Source organism: Gobio gobio, assembly GCF_949357685.1.
Source record: "Gobio gobio genome assembly, chromosome: 21".
NCBI classification, from domain to species: domain Eukaryota; kingdom Metazoa; phylum Chordata; class Actinopteri; order Cypriniformes; family Gobionidae; genus Gobio; species Gobio gobio.
Genome location: NC_137117.1, coordinates 44,397,904 through 44,412,789, shown reverse-complemented (window position 1 = coordinate 44,412,789; position 14,886 = coordinate 44,397,904). Strand labels below are relative to the sequence as shown.

The 14,886-nt window shown below is 37.8% G+C and overlaps 1 protein-coding gene across 1 annotated transcript in view; it reads left to right on the top strand.

Annotated features, from left to right (window-relative positions):
* Positions 1-14,886, top strand: part of LOC307117185 (structural maintenance of chromosomes protein 1A) — a 44,190-nt gene that overhangs the window by 15,907 nt on the left and 13,397 nt on the right. The window contains exons 10-22 of the mRNA XM_079801956.1: positions 1,310-1,417; positions 3,908-4,093; positions 4,172-4,351; positions 7,164-7,310; positions 7,384-7,521; positions 8,185-8,301; positions 8,394-8,500; positions 9,682-9,823; positions 9,900-10,045; positions 10,138-10,291; positions 12,311-12,424; positions 12,503-12,659; positions 13,379-13,533. Of these exons, the coding sequence (XP_079658082.1) occupies positions 1,310-1,417; positions 3,908-4,093; positions 4,172-4,351; positions 7,164-7,310; positions 7,384-7,521; positions 8,185-8,301; positions 8,394-8,500; positions 9,682-9,823; positions 9,900-10,045; positions 10,138-10,291; positions 12,311-12,424; positions 12,503-12,659; positions 13,379-13,533 (1,851 nt within the window). The remainder of the gene's footprint in view (positions 1-1,309; positions 1,418-3,907; positions 4,094-4,171; positions 4,352-7,163; positions 7,311-7,383; positions 7,522-8,184; positions 8,302-8,393; positions 8,501-9,681; positions 9,824-9,899; positions 10,046-10,137; positions 10,292-12,310; positions 12,425-12,502; positions 12,660-13,378; positions 13,534-14,886) is intronic.

Genomic DNA, 14,886 nt, shown 5'->3' with positions numbered 1-14,886 from the left:
AACTCACGTGTGCAAGGACTGCTATAGCGATAAGATCATGTCAGACGTGTGGTCATTCTTCAAGTGAAACAAGCAAATGCTTTGCATGTTTGGCGATTTATATTGTCAGTTTTTAAATGCTGCCTTGAATTTGTGAATCAATGCAGAATTGCCAGGTTTTCACAACAAAACTAGCCCAAAATAAGCACAATCGCGTCTCCCCACTCTATAGCGCGCGCAGCAGCCTCCACAGCAGCTGAAGCTCCTCCAGGTCCTAGTGCCCGACCGGGAGAATGTTATATAGCCTATTTAGCGGAGGCGCTGTTGTTACAGTAATAAAATGAAAAGTAGAATACACAAATAAATAGAAGTTACTACTTTTTCTGAATAAATAAAGCAGTAATGATGTCAAAGCACAAGCATGACACTTGTAAATTAAATACTTTTATATACAGTTTATTAATCTGTAATAAAATTTTATGAAATGGGTGATGAAAAATAATCCAAGGAGCTCTAAAATAACTGTGAATGTTTTTATCTGAAGCTAAATACAGCATCAGCTGATGCCATGCCACCCCCACTTCATGTGAACAAACATTAAATCCAAAAATAAAATATTTAGGTTACAACTGCATCTGTCTGGGGTGAAAAATTACTGACTTTATTATTGTTATTTTCAGCGCTTTTAATATACTGTTATTGTAAAAAAGAACTTTATTAACATTAATTTATTTTTAACAAGTATCCTTTTAGTAAGACCTCAGAAATCTGAAACCAGAATGAAAACTTTTTTTTTGCTCAAAATGGTGGTTTCCAAACAAATGGAAAAAATAAACATATATCGGTATCGAAATCGGCATCGGCCAGAATGAGTTGAAAAATATCGGCATATCGGATATCGGCAAAAATCCAATATCGTGCATCCCTACTATAGACGTGTAGGGGTTAGTTCTCCCAAAAATGAAAATTCTGTCATTAATTCCTCACCCTCATGTCCTTCCAAACTCGTAAGACAAATGAAGATCTTTTGGTGAAATCTGAGAGCTTTCTGTCCCTACTTTAGAGCTGCGTGATTAATCGTTAAAAGATCACAATCTCAATTCAAACACCCACACAATCTTATTCCTAAATGACAACGATTTCGCTATGTCTATTACGCCTGTTTCACTGAGTGTTTTCAGATCATTCCTATGGAAGTTGAGCTTGCGCATGAGCATGCTGTACATTATCATGCTATAACTGATAGAACCGCTACCTGAAGGAGAGGATTGAAAGGCTATGCCATGAATAAAAGCTCTATTTGCTGAGCTGTATGATGTGTGCTCTGCAGGTGATGGAGCAGCTGGGTGATGCTCGAATCGACAGACAGGAGAACAGCAGACAGCAGCGTAAGGCTGAGATTCTGGAGAGCATCAAGAGGCTGTATCCTGGATCAGTGGTGAGGAATCGCTCAAGCTTGGAATCACTAACTGCATAACCCTGCCTGAACTATTACTTCAGACACCCATTGATTTGATTCCTCACTTGTTATAAGTTAAATTATACACATCTTTTACATAAATCCCATTTCTTATTAATATATATACACATTGAGTGGCACAGTGAGGTAAACTAATGACGCAGTTACTAAGACTACAATCATTATTAGAGTCGTGACCAGAGATGTATAGTAACGAAGTAGAACTACTTCACTACTGTACTTAAGTACTAAAAGGCAGTATCTGTACTTTACAAGAGTATTATTTTTTTCTCCTACTTCCACTTTTACTTCAGTACATATTTTCGATGAGTTTAATACTTTTACTCCGATATTTTTTTTATGTGCTGCATCGTTACTCGTTACAATTATGAGAGAGAGAGAGAGAGAGAGAGAGAGAGAGAGAGAGAGAGAGAGAGAGAGAGAGAGAGAGAGAGAGAGAGAGAGAGAGAGAGAGAGAGAGAGAGAGAGAGAGAGAGAGAGAGAGAGAGAGAGAGAGAGAGAGAGAGAGAGAGAGAGCCGCGTGCGCGCGCATTCACTGTCTTTAAAACAACACGAGCGTCTTGCGCTCAAATTGCTCTCTATTTGTTTACATAGTTAATGTGCACTGTGAAGTAACATATACAAACAATGAACAGCTGTATTTTTATTAACTTAAATTAACAAAGATTAATAAATACAGTAACAAATGTATTGATCATGGTTAGTTCATGTTAGTTATTAGTCTAATACATTAACTAATGTAATGTTAACAAGTCAAATCATATTGTAAAGTGTTACAAACAAATCATTTACTCAGAACTCCTCTTGAAATGAGAATATAAGTGTGCTTACCCCATTTTTTTTTTTAGTAAGAGTGGTTATAGTAAGATTTAATCTTAATGAACTACAGTATTTTCAGGTTATTGATATGGCAATGTGTAGAAAAATTACCTACCAACATTGTGATTGTCCTTTAGCTTAATCATTTGAAATAATAAAAACAATATGATGTTCAAACTTTTGACTACTTTCTTTAATAACTAGGCTACATAACACAATACTTGTACTTTTACTTTCAGTACTTGAGTAGCACATTTTAAAATAAACTACTTGCAATACTTAAGTACAAAAAATTTTGAATACTTTAGTAATTCTACTTAAGTGTGGTGCTTATAGAGCACTTCAACTTCTACTCAAGTCACTTTTTTGATAAGGAACTTGTACTTTTACTCAAGTCTGTCTCTAGTACTTTATACATCTCTGGTCGTGACCGATATGGGTTTTTGGGGCCTGATATTATGGAGTAAAAAAAGTCAGATATCGATATATCGGCCGATATTCTTTGTGTATATTCTAGTACCGTACCAGTCACATGTTTAGACACTTTCCCAGTGTTGTGTCCAGACTTTTGGCTGGTACTGTATATAGAATACAACAGAACAAACATTCATGTAGGTCTAAACTAGATTTTCAGGTATGCATTTCAAATGTAAAATATCACTACATAATCTTCAGTGTTTAAATATAGATTAACCCTTATTAAAGGGTAACTAAACCCCAGTTCAGTGCTTAACTCCACCCTCACATTCAAGTGTTGATGCAAAAGAATGCATGAAGCTATAATAAAGCAGGTCTGTTCTTTCTTTTGATATATTGCATGTTCAGATATTCGTACAACAAGATATTCTGTGGGCCATGAAACTTGTGAAAATGACCAAAAACGACCTGTTGGTGCAGTTGTGTAACTTAAGCCCCTTTCACACAGAGATTCCAGAAAATACACTGATAATGTGTCCCAGGATTTTTCCCGGAAATGTTTGATTTTTGGTTCATTCACACTGCCAGTGATTTTCCCGAGATCTGTGCGTGCTTTCACACACATCCCGTAAATATCCCGTAAAAACTCGTTACTACGATGTGACGTGTAATGTCTCTGCAGTTTCTTAAGTTTTTAAGCAACCACGCTTGTGCATTTTTTTTCTGATTCGATCTTAAAAGCATTCCAGGGTGATCCAGAATCAATCCCAGGACGTGTTTGTATTTACAGAGAAGGCACTCTGGCAGTTTTATGGCATTTATTCAGAATTAATGCACTGTGTGAAAGGGGCCTAGAGAACAACTTTTGTTATGTCGTGATCCAGAGAAAACAACTTATGTTGACGTCACGAGAAAATTTACTTGTTGTGATCACGAGAAAACAAGAAAGAAAATTATAATAATCCATGGCCTCTTAGGGCTTCTGTAGTGTTGTTTTTTTTTTTTTACTTTTTTTTTCTCTGAAATGTGACTGGTTTTCAATGGCGTTGCGTAGGCTGTAATTTTTTAGGTGCAGAAGTTCTGATATGATTTCTTTTCATTGCTTAATTTTTTACAATCACAAAAAGCAGTCAGTTAAGTGGGATGTGTAGACCTTTTTTATATGTGTATTTATATAGTTATATGTTCACGTATGATCTCCTCATTCTCCAGTATGGCAGACTGATTGACCTGTGCCAGCCCACACAGAAGAAATTCCAGATCGCTGTCACTAAAGTGCTGGGCAAAAACATGGATGCTATCATTGTGGACTCCGAGAAGACCGGTCGTGACTGTATCCAGTACATAAAAGAGCAGCGAGGCGAACCTGAGACCTTCCTGCCCCTGGACTACCTGGAGGTGATGTGACTAGAATTTATTTCACTGAATGTGTTGTGCTTTAGCATGTTGATTCATGTATTATAATGTCCGCTACAGGTCAAGCCCACAGATGAGAAGCTACGTGAGCTGCGTGGTGCCAAATTGGTGATTGATGTAATTCGATACGAGCCACCACATATTAAGAAGGCCCTGCAGTACGCCTGTGGAAACGCCTTGGTCTGTGAGAATGTGGAGGATGCTCGCAGGATTGCCTTTGGGGGACCGTACAGACATAAGGTAAAAAAAAAAAAAATCACAAGATCAGCTCTGTTTCCCTTGTTTTGAGCGGATTACGCATTAGATGGTCCATAGATGAGCCCCAGGTGTACTTCAATTTCCGCCACCGGACTTGTATACACGGACTTTGCATACAGTAGGGATGCGCGGTATACCGGTACTGGAAAAATACCGGTATATATTTTATTTCAAACGGTACGATATCATGATTTTGCTCATTTCGGTATATGCTGCTGTTCCGAAGTTCACCGCTAGGTGGCAGCGCTACCCAAACTGACGTGAAACCGGCAAATGTGGCAACAGAACAAGATGAATACAGCAGTTGAATCTCACTCAACACGCACAAAACTCATTAATAAAGAGAGTAGACGTGAAATTTGGAATTACTTTGCTTATAAAACTGCTGAAGAACCATCAAACCTTGCCAAGCATCGTCACTTAATTCCTGACTTAAGACATTAAGAGATCGACAGGCGAGTGCATAATTCAAACGATCTAATTTAGACATTTTTCTTTTAACACTGATTAACGCACATACATAAGATCGTATCGTTTCAACCAGTGACGTTCAGACCGAATATTATTTGCACGCACACTATTGCACTATTTACATCTGCGAAAGACATAACCAACTGTGTTTATGTGACGACTCACTAAAGATTGACATTTTTGACATAATTTAGTGTGTATTTGACTGAGGAAAAACAACTTAATTTGGAATTAGCGAGCTCTTTAGGCTTGTGTGTGTGTGTGTGTGTGTGTGTCTGTTGTTGGCATGAGCGCAAAGAAAACTCTCTCAAAGAGCTCTCATCCCATATGTATTACGAAATGCTCTAAAATCGCTTGCATGTTCAAATTGGCGAGTTTTAAAAAGACGTGGGCAGTGATTTCCATCAGCTCTCCCGCAACGGAAGCAAAAGTGTTGAATCTGAGCGCGCAGATGCTTTTATTGAGCAGGTGCGATGTCTTTTAAAGCCAGAAGCAATTTGCTCATTTTGAGAGAATGGAGACGCGCAGTAATGCTGAAATTACTTACAAAAAAGTTTCCAAATGACTGATTGATGTGATCATCTTTGTTGATTAATTTAATAATAAACATTTACAGTAATTTCCCGCTTCATAAACCCAAAACTTGCGAGAGTGAGTAAAATTATGCGCAATACCCGCATCAAAATTCAGACCCTGTGTGGTATCGATTTAATATCGGTACTTCGGTATTAGATTGTGGTACCGTATCGAAGACAAAATTGTGGTATCGAGCCATCCCTAGCATACAGTCATGTCCTCAAAGTATACTCAACCATGGATGGCCGAGTTGGGTACAAGAGCAGTACAATTTGTTTTTTTAATACTCTACCAGACATCGGAGGGCAGCACTGAGTTGTCATCAACCGGACATTTGCTCAGCAGGATCGAAGAAGGAAAAGTAGTGGATCCACCATTGCAACGTAGTTCAGAAGAAACAACAATGCACAAACTTTGCACGAATGCTTGTCAAGTTCGCCATCCATTGTAGTGTTTTCCTCCTGCTTCAAGCGGGTTGTTTTTGAATCGCTCTTTCACCTCCTTCGATCAACTGCACGCTGTGCGCTGTACTGTGCGTTTTGCCACCTGGTGAACTCTCATTATTGCGCATGCACTGTTGTACGCGCACCGTCTGCTCTGTCTCAAAAATGGGGCTGCACACGGATGGGGTGTGCGGATATCCGTGAACCCTCCTGATGACGAAAATGTCAGAATACGGACGTCCGAAGTCATAGACATAAATAGAGAGAAGTAGCTCCGGCTGCAGTGTTCTTCCGCAAGATGCACGCAGTTCTGTTTATTAGCGCCAGAGCGCCAAAAGTTACGGACAGCTATTGCTCCGAGTATTGGCATGATTGCAAATGTGATACTGATCTTGTACAAAAGTCCAATAGACAAGTTGATATTAAGTAACAACGTTTTAGCCACAATACTGTTTATTTCGTGAAAATGAAAACAACACCAGTTGTGCATCTCCAAGCGGTTCGATCGAATGATTCTGCGTTTGAACGAATGAATGAATCACTCCCACATAGACTTGACGCCCCCTACTGGCTGTTTTATTTTCATATTTATACTTTGCATGGACTTTTTATTTAAAATATAAATATTTTAACTAAGTTTAAGTTTAAATTGTACATAGCCTATTTCTAAATTCAAAAACTTATATTTAAAACCTTAATACAACATTATTTACCCATGAGCTGCATGTAAATGTATCTAAACACAATTTCAGATTGAGCTTCTGCGCCACTTCTACTTTTGATGCTGATTTAATTTGATTGGTAACAGTCTGGTTGTGTCTTATTGCTCTAAATGAATTTATTGTTTAAATCAACATTTAAAAAAAAAAAATTCTATTTTAAATGAAGAAATTGACAAAAGATGATGCATACATTTAATAAGATTAGAAAACATTGCTCTCATAATGGTAAAAATTCCCCTGGACATTAATTTAAAGGGACAAAGATCGTCCTGTAATGGGAAAGTTATAATTGGAATACATGTTATTGATCAGAAAGTGCTCCTAAATTTTTGACTCTGCTCCTAATTTTTTTTAATTAGGAGCACAAGTGCTCCTCAAGAAAAATGTTAGTGTAGAGCCCTGCCGAAGTTTACTTTCTCACTGAGGCCAGTAACACCCCAGCGACTACTCTGAGCACCTTAGCAACCCAAAACACCCTAGAATTGGTGATTTATTGTTTAGACAAGCACTGCTCACTTTTTGTGGGAAATGAGAAAATTGATGTTGTATTTGGTAGTTGATTCTGTTTTATGTATTGTTTAGACTGTGGCTCTAGATGGGACGTTGTTCCAGAAGTCTGGAGTGATCTCCGGAGGCGCCAGTGATCTGAAGGCTAAGGCTCGGCGCTGGGATGAGAAAGCCGTTGATAAACTGAAAGACAGAAAGGAAAAACTCACAGAGGAGCTTAAAGTAAGTAAAGCTGAATTAGAAGTGTCTTTATGGGATTAGATGTGCCGTGACTGATTGTTTGTGTGTTAATCAGGAACAAATGAAGGCCAAGAGAAAGGAGGCAGAGCTGCGTCAGGTTCAGTCTCAAGCTCATGGTTTGCAGATGAGACTCAAATACTCTCAGAGTGATCTGGAGCAAACCAAAACCAGACACCTGTCCCTAAACATGCAGGTACTTACTCAATTTGTCATTCCAAACTTTCAAGGCTATCATAGAAACACTGCTTATTGCTTTTTAAAATGGATGCAAAAATAAGTCCCTAATGTTCAGTAATAATATTTACACTGACACTATTGGACTATTGGATAGGGTCGGGAATCTTTTGGCACCTCACGATTCTATTCAAATCGGTTCTTGAGGTTACAATTCAATTAAAATCATTATATTGGATCGATGCATTAGCTCTTAAAGCGACAGCAGCCTAATATGCCTGCTGCTGTCTGTGTAATTAATGTTAATCAAATAACAAAAGATAACAAGAATAAATCTGTATTTAATTTATACAATGAAACATTCAGTGTATTCAATTTCTGTAGTATTCTTGTACCCGAAAACCTTAAAGCACTCTGTATTTTATTTGTATTTTAATTGTATTGTAATATTTGTGCTTCTGCTTGTAATTTGGTTTTGTTCTTGTTTACTTGTCTTTTTTTGAAAATTCAATTCAAGGTTGAAATCAAGCTTCCTTGTGCTCTGCAAACTCATGCACAACAAAATTGTAAAAACACAAATACATAGAGCGAGCAAACATTTATTTCAGATTAATTTAATTTTTAAAAGGAAGTTTCTCATAAGATGTTTGATAATTATCTCTAGTTGTTGTGGTGATTTCAGGAAAAGTCAAAGCTGGAGAGTGAACTGGCTAACTTTGGTCCACGCATAAATGACATCAAGAGAATCGTCCAGTCACGAGAGAGAGATATGAAAGACTTGAAGGACCGTATGAATTTGGTAGGACACCGCAGAGTCATCTAAAAACAACTTTACCTTATTTTAATTTATCACCTATCTTCAGTCATGTTGGTGTTTGTCTTTCATTCCAGGTGGAGGATGAGGTGTTTTTGGATTTCTGTAAAGAGATTGGAGTTCGTAACATTCGTGAATTTGAAGAAGAGAAAGTCAAGAGACAAAATGAGATTGCAAAAAAACGGTGAGATCATTGAAAGAAACAACTGATTTTTGTGGATACGTTTTCAAAAAAGATACACGTACACATTACAACACCAAAGAAAATGGCCAAAAAAATAACTATTCAGCCTGATGATCATCATGACATTGATCATTATTCTTTTTATATTTTTAACAAGGTCTATCAGAATTTGTGGGGAACATTTAATCAGTCATAATTCTCCATCAGATGCAAATAGTTATGCAGGGTTCCCACTCATCCTGGAAAATTGATGACAAATTTTCCAGTCCTGGAAAACACATGGAAAATGAGAGAAAATCTAAAATGTCCTGGAAAATCTTGTTGTTGTCTGGAAAATTATTTAAAAAAAAGTTATTTCTTTAGCCGAGTATAAAGAGTTTATCGCTGGCCCAAACAATTAGCGCTAGTTGCAGAAAGCACATGTTCAGGAACGCTGAGTTTGATACGTGTGAGTAGTATTTTGAATAATGATGTTTAGTCTTGTGTTGCCACTCTCAGCCGTTAGCTAATGCTAATGCTATAACTGCTCAAATGTATGCAGTGAATGTTAACTCGTAAGCTGCTACCTAATCACATCATTTTGATATAAAGTCACATTTGTGTGTTATAAAGTCAGAATTGCAAGATATAGTCAGAATTGCGTGATATAAACTCGCAATTCTGACCTTTTCTTCACAATTGACTTTTTTGCGCAGTTGCGAGTTTATATCTTGCAATTGTGACTTCTTTTCTCAGAATTGTGAGATCTAAACTGCAATTGCAAGTTATAAAGTCCAATTCTGAGGAAAAAAGAATTGCGACAATTTTCACGTTTATATCACAAATATGTAAACTCGCAATTGCGAGAGTCAGAATAGCGAGATAAAAAGTCACAATTACCTTTTCTTTCTATTCTGTGGTGTAAACAAGCTTCCACAGTCATAATGTAAGATTAAGAGCTCATATTGAGAAATGCTGGATTGTTAAGTAATGGCAATAAACTGTACGACTTTTAAAGACTTCGAAAGCAATATTTGGCATGATCCTTGTCTTTTATTCCCGCCGTAGTAAAATTGAAAATGTCCTGGAAAAGTACTGGAAAATGGTTGCTGAAAAAGAGTGGGAACCCTGTTATGATAACCATTTGCTTTTCTGTAGTTGATGTAACTGATAATTCATCCTTTCCTTAAATTCTCTGGTAGCCTGGAATTTGAGACTCAAAAGACCCGTCTGGCTATCCAGCTGGACTATGAGAAGAATCAGCTGAAGGAAGACCAGGAGAAGGTCATCATGTGGGAACAGACGGTCAAGAAAGATGAGAATGAGATAGAGAAGCTCAAGAAGGTAGAGAACATTCAGAGACTTCTCATGATGATACTCCATTGAGCCTAGAAATAATGTTTGCTGAATTTCCCGACAGGAAGAGCAGAGGAATATGAAGATCATTGATGAAACCATGGCTCAGCTGCAGGATCTGAAAAACCAGCACTTGGCCAAGAAATCTGAGGTTAATGATAAAAACCATGAAATGGAGGAGATCCGCAAGAAACTAGGGGGTGCTAACAAGTGAGACCTTTACCTGATTTACTCCAGACATGCATAGATGTTTTCAAGAAAAGTGTGATGTTGCAAGGAGAAACCTATTTGTGTGTGATTAGGGAGTTGACGCAGCTACAGAAGGAGGTGACGGCCATCGAGACCAAGCTGGAGCAAAAACGCAGTGACAGACACAATCTGCTGCAGGCTTGTAAGATGCAGGACATCAGACTCCCACTCCGATCAGGAACTATGGATGACATCAGCCAGGAAGAGGTGAAGCAGATAATGAACAATGTCCAGCAATCACTGGAATAATTGGCATTCTTGTAATGTCCCACATTTGTGTTATTATTTTCATGAATTAAAACTACATTTGAAATAGGGCTGCAACGACGTGCGTGAAATGCGTCGGCGGCACATTATTTACGTTCTAGAATGGAACAGAAGATCTAGAATAATGGCGGCTTCTGCTCCCGGGCATAGTGGAAATGATCATTTATCATATAAAGCCAGACCGTGACATTCAAAAGTGTGGGACTACTTTAAACAGAAGCCGAATAAAACTGTGCTTTGTTCGCTCTGTAACGCCGGTTTCACACTGCGCGCGGTGGCAGAGCAGAAGCTGTGTGTGTGGAGAGCGAGAGCTTTCACACGGCCAATCAGTGTTGCCAAGTCCGCGTTTTTTCCGCGGAATTGGGCTACTTCTACACTGTTGCCGCGGGCTGTGTCTCATGTCCGCCGGTTGAAGCGATCCCAACTATGTGATATTTAGCCCCGGGAATGAGAATTTTAGCAGGCAGCCCTGCAAAAAAAAAACATATTTACCCCCCCGATCGCGATGTTTACCGGAGAACCTCCTCGAAACGCGACTGGGCTTGTTTTGGGCTGGTTTTGAGTAACGAATGGGTGGGTTTTGTTGTGTAAACCTGGCAATCCTGCTGCCAGTGTTCATCTCGCTGAACGTGGCGCGTGTATTGCAACAGCCGGTCACATTTTTCCGGGGTTCTTCTCCGACCCCAGTACGTCTCGTGCTTTTATTTATTATGGGCTGCATTTATCTGCTGTAAATGCGACCTGGTTCCCCTCTGTCCCAAACACATATGCATAATAACATGCTGTATATAGGTAGTTTACATGATTAAAGTAACATTAAAGTTAAGATATGCCTCTAGCTTTAATCATTTAAATGTGTCTTTGAAGTTTGGGCAAAAACTTCTGGCAGCTTTAGTCATTGTTTATGCACATGTATCTTCAAAATAGACGACTAGTTATACATTAAAACTATGCTGAGAGCTCCTGTATGTGAACCTTGAAATACAAGTGCATTTTCATTTTCTATTGACACAAATCAATAAGTAAATCATACTCAACTACTATAGTAAACAACTTTTCCTAATTAGGCCTACTCTGTATACATTTTATGATGAATAGTATCATTATATATTATGTTTAAAAAGCTTCTTGTGTTCATTTCACAAAATGGCATACTATGTACACTACCCTTCCTGAAATACAATTAATATTGTCATCATTCATTGATTTCATGTTAAAATAATATACAAATTCACTACCCTCTTTGAAATACAATAATCAGTAAAAAAAGAATAAGATTAATCCGTTAGATTAGTCGACTAAGCGAAAAAACAATCGTTAGATTAGTCGGCTAACCGGAAAAAATAATCGTTAGATTAGCCGACCAATTGAAAAATAATCGGTAGATCAGTCGACTAATTGGAAAATAATCGGTAGATTAGTCGACTAATTGGAAAATAATCGTTAGATTAGCCGACCAAGTGAAAAATAATCGGTAGATCAGTCGGCTAATTGAAAAATAATCGGTAGATCAGTCGACTAATTGAAAAATAATCGGTAGATCAGTCGACTAATTGGAAAATAATCGGTAGATTAGTCGACTAATTGGAAAATAATCGTTAGATTAGCCGACCAATTGAAAAATAATCGGTAGATCAGGCGACTAATTGGAAAATAATCTGTAGATTAGTCGACTAATTGGAAAATAATCGTTAGATTTGTCGACTAAGTGGGGAAAATAATCGTTAGATTAGCCGACTAATCAAAAAAAACTAATCGTTAGATTACTCGACTAATCGAAAAACTAATCGTTAGATTAGTCAACAGAAATAATAATCGTTAGTTGCAGCTCTAATTAGAAATAAAAACTTTATTATTATTGGGAAATAAATGGCAGAGAAAAAAAATCATAATAAAGGAAAAATGTGACTAGTGTATTTCCTAAATCCACCTAATATCTTGCTTGTGTTTGTGTTGTAGGGCGGTTCTCAGGCTGAGGAGAGCCTCAGCAGCAGTCAGAAGACATCTAGCACTGTCCTAGCCAAGGAAGCGCTTATTGAGATCGACTACAGCAGCTTGTCAGAAGACCTAAAAGTACATCAATACTTGCATTACTCTTTACACTATCATAAACATTAGTCTGTTATGTGATCTGACTGATGCTGCTTGCAGGACTCACTGTCAGAAGAGGAGATTAAAGGGGAGATGAACACATTACAGCAGAGACTCAATGAGCAGCAGAGCATCCTGCAGAGGATCAGTGCTCCCAACATGAAGGCCATGGAGAAACTAGAGAGCGTCAGAGACAAATTCCAGGAGACCAGTGACGGTCAGACATTCCCAGCTTCTGTCCAAAAATAACATACATGAGAATAAAAGTCGGGATTAGTTTCATAAACAGTCATACCCCTGGTTTCACAGACAATGCTTAAGCTAGTCCCAGACTAAAATGCATGTTTGAGCTGTTTTAACTGAAAGCAACTTGCACTGACAGATCTTAAAATATGTCAGTGCCATTGTTTTGTCTCAAAATGCACACCAGTTATGTTTTTTCTTAAGGCACGTTTATAAAAGCTACTTAAATATCCTAATTGAACTGAGGCCTAATCCTAGTTTAGTCTAAGCTGTGTCTGTGAAACCGGGCCATTATGTCTTAAGAACTAGTCTAGCTGTTAGTCTAGGTCAAATCAGTCTTACTTTTTGGTTTCAAATTAGACCAATCTACCTGTTTTAGTAACTTACGATATTAACAAATTTTAAAATGGACCATTCTTAACAAACAAAAAAATGAATGACTAACTTGTAAAACTAGTTAAAGCAGTTTATGCAAGTGGCCACATTCTGATCATTTATATTATTTAGCTTGTACTTTTAAACTTCATTATCTGGTAATATAGTCGTGTAAAAGATAAAAAAAAACCTATGAATTTCTATCTTTTAAAATCTCTTTATAAACTTTTAGAAGCGTCATGGTTCTTTTCATCACTCAGCTTGTCTGTTTTGTACAACTTTTGAATGTAATTTTCTTTTCTTTTTTTTATGTCATAGAGTTTGAAGCTGCCAGGAAGAGGGCGAAGAAAGCCAAGCAGGCGTTTGAACAGATAAAGAAGGAGAGATTTGACCGTTTCAATGCCTGCTTTGAGTCTGTGGCCACCAACATCGATGAGATATATAAAGCTCTGTCTCGCAACAGCAGTGCCCAGGTACTTATACAATGACGCATCATATCTAAAGGCCACGGTATATTCACAGCGAAGCTCTTTTTTGTTCACTCATACGGTTCTCCGCCCACAGTTCAGCATGCATTTGCTCTTTGCTCTATCGTATGTATTTGTGTTGTTGCTTGTAGTTTGATTATATGCTCTTATTTTATTTATTTTATTTGACAGTTGAATATAGCTACTAATTCCTTTCCCTGAGCATAGCACATACCAAACTATACCGAAACCGTGACCCTAAAAAAGTGATGATAACTGAACCGTGAGTAAATTGAACCATTACACCCCTAATAGCCACATAGTCATTTTTTATTTACCACTTTATATCTCTTTAAAGTAATCAGCTTTACAGCATTAAAGGTGAAAAAGTGTTTTTACTCGCGGACGTCCAGCCTCAGTGTTTTAAAGGGGTTCAAAAAGGACGCGGAGATCGCTTTTTTTCTGCTGGACAAGACATTTCAATGGTTCAGTTATGTAATAGAAGCACACTTGTTCGCTTAATTCAAAGTTACAGAGGTTTCTTTGTTGTGCCTTTCTCGTTTTGCTATGTGCATTATGGTGCTAGCTATGAGAGGGAGCAATTCACCTTTACTCAACATTCATTTGTTGGTTTATGACGGTTAGAAATTAGACTGCACAGAAATGGAAACTAAACTACGGGTAGCCCTAATACACATTAAATGTAGTCACGCTATGCTGATGTTGTTAACATTAACAATTTATAAACAAAGTATAATTTGCATGGTTTGACGTGATATGATAAACGGTCGTTAGATTTAATCATCGCGATTTAGCCTACTGCAATGCTTTTTTTCCTCTTAGTTGGTCAGAATAAAAGTGGATGTTATCTACCTACTTGTTCAAATGACACTTTCCGGTGAAAATTCTTATGTTGGTCATTAGGGGTGTAACGGTACACGTATTCGTATTGAACCGTTTCGGTACATGGCTTCCGGTACGGTGCACGCGTGTACCGAACGGTTATGAATGTAATGTTTAACAGTTAACAGTACGCTTGTTGTAAGCGCGGAACACACTTCAATCCGAGTTCCTACACGAACATATTAAGTATTCAGTCCATATTATCATGAAATTCAAACTATAAATGACGTTTTGATGCTCTTTAATGTGCGTGACTGATCAGTGATCACTAAACACAGTTCAAGTGGCCGCGCGACCGCGATCATTTGTGAACGGTGCACGCGTCGAACGGTTATGAATGTAATCTTTAACAGTTCACTGTCGGCTTGTTGTAAGCGCGGAACACACTTCAATCCGAGTTCCCAACACGAACATATTAAGTATTCAGTCCATTTTATCACGAAATTCAAACAATAA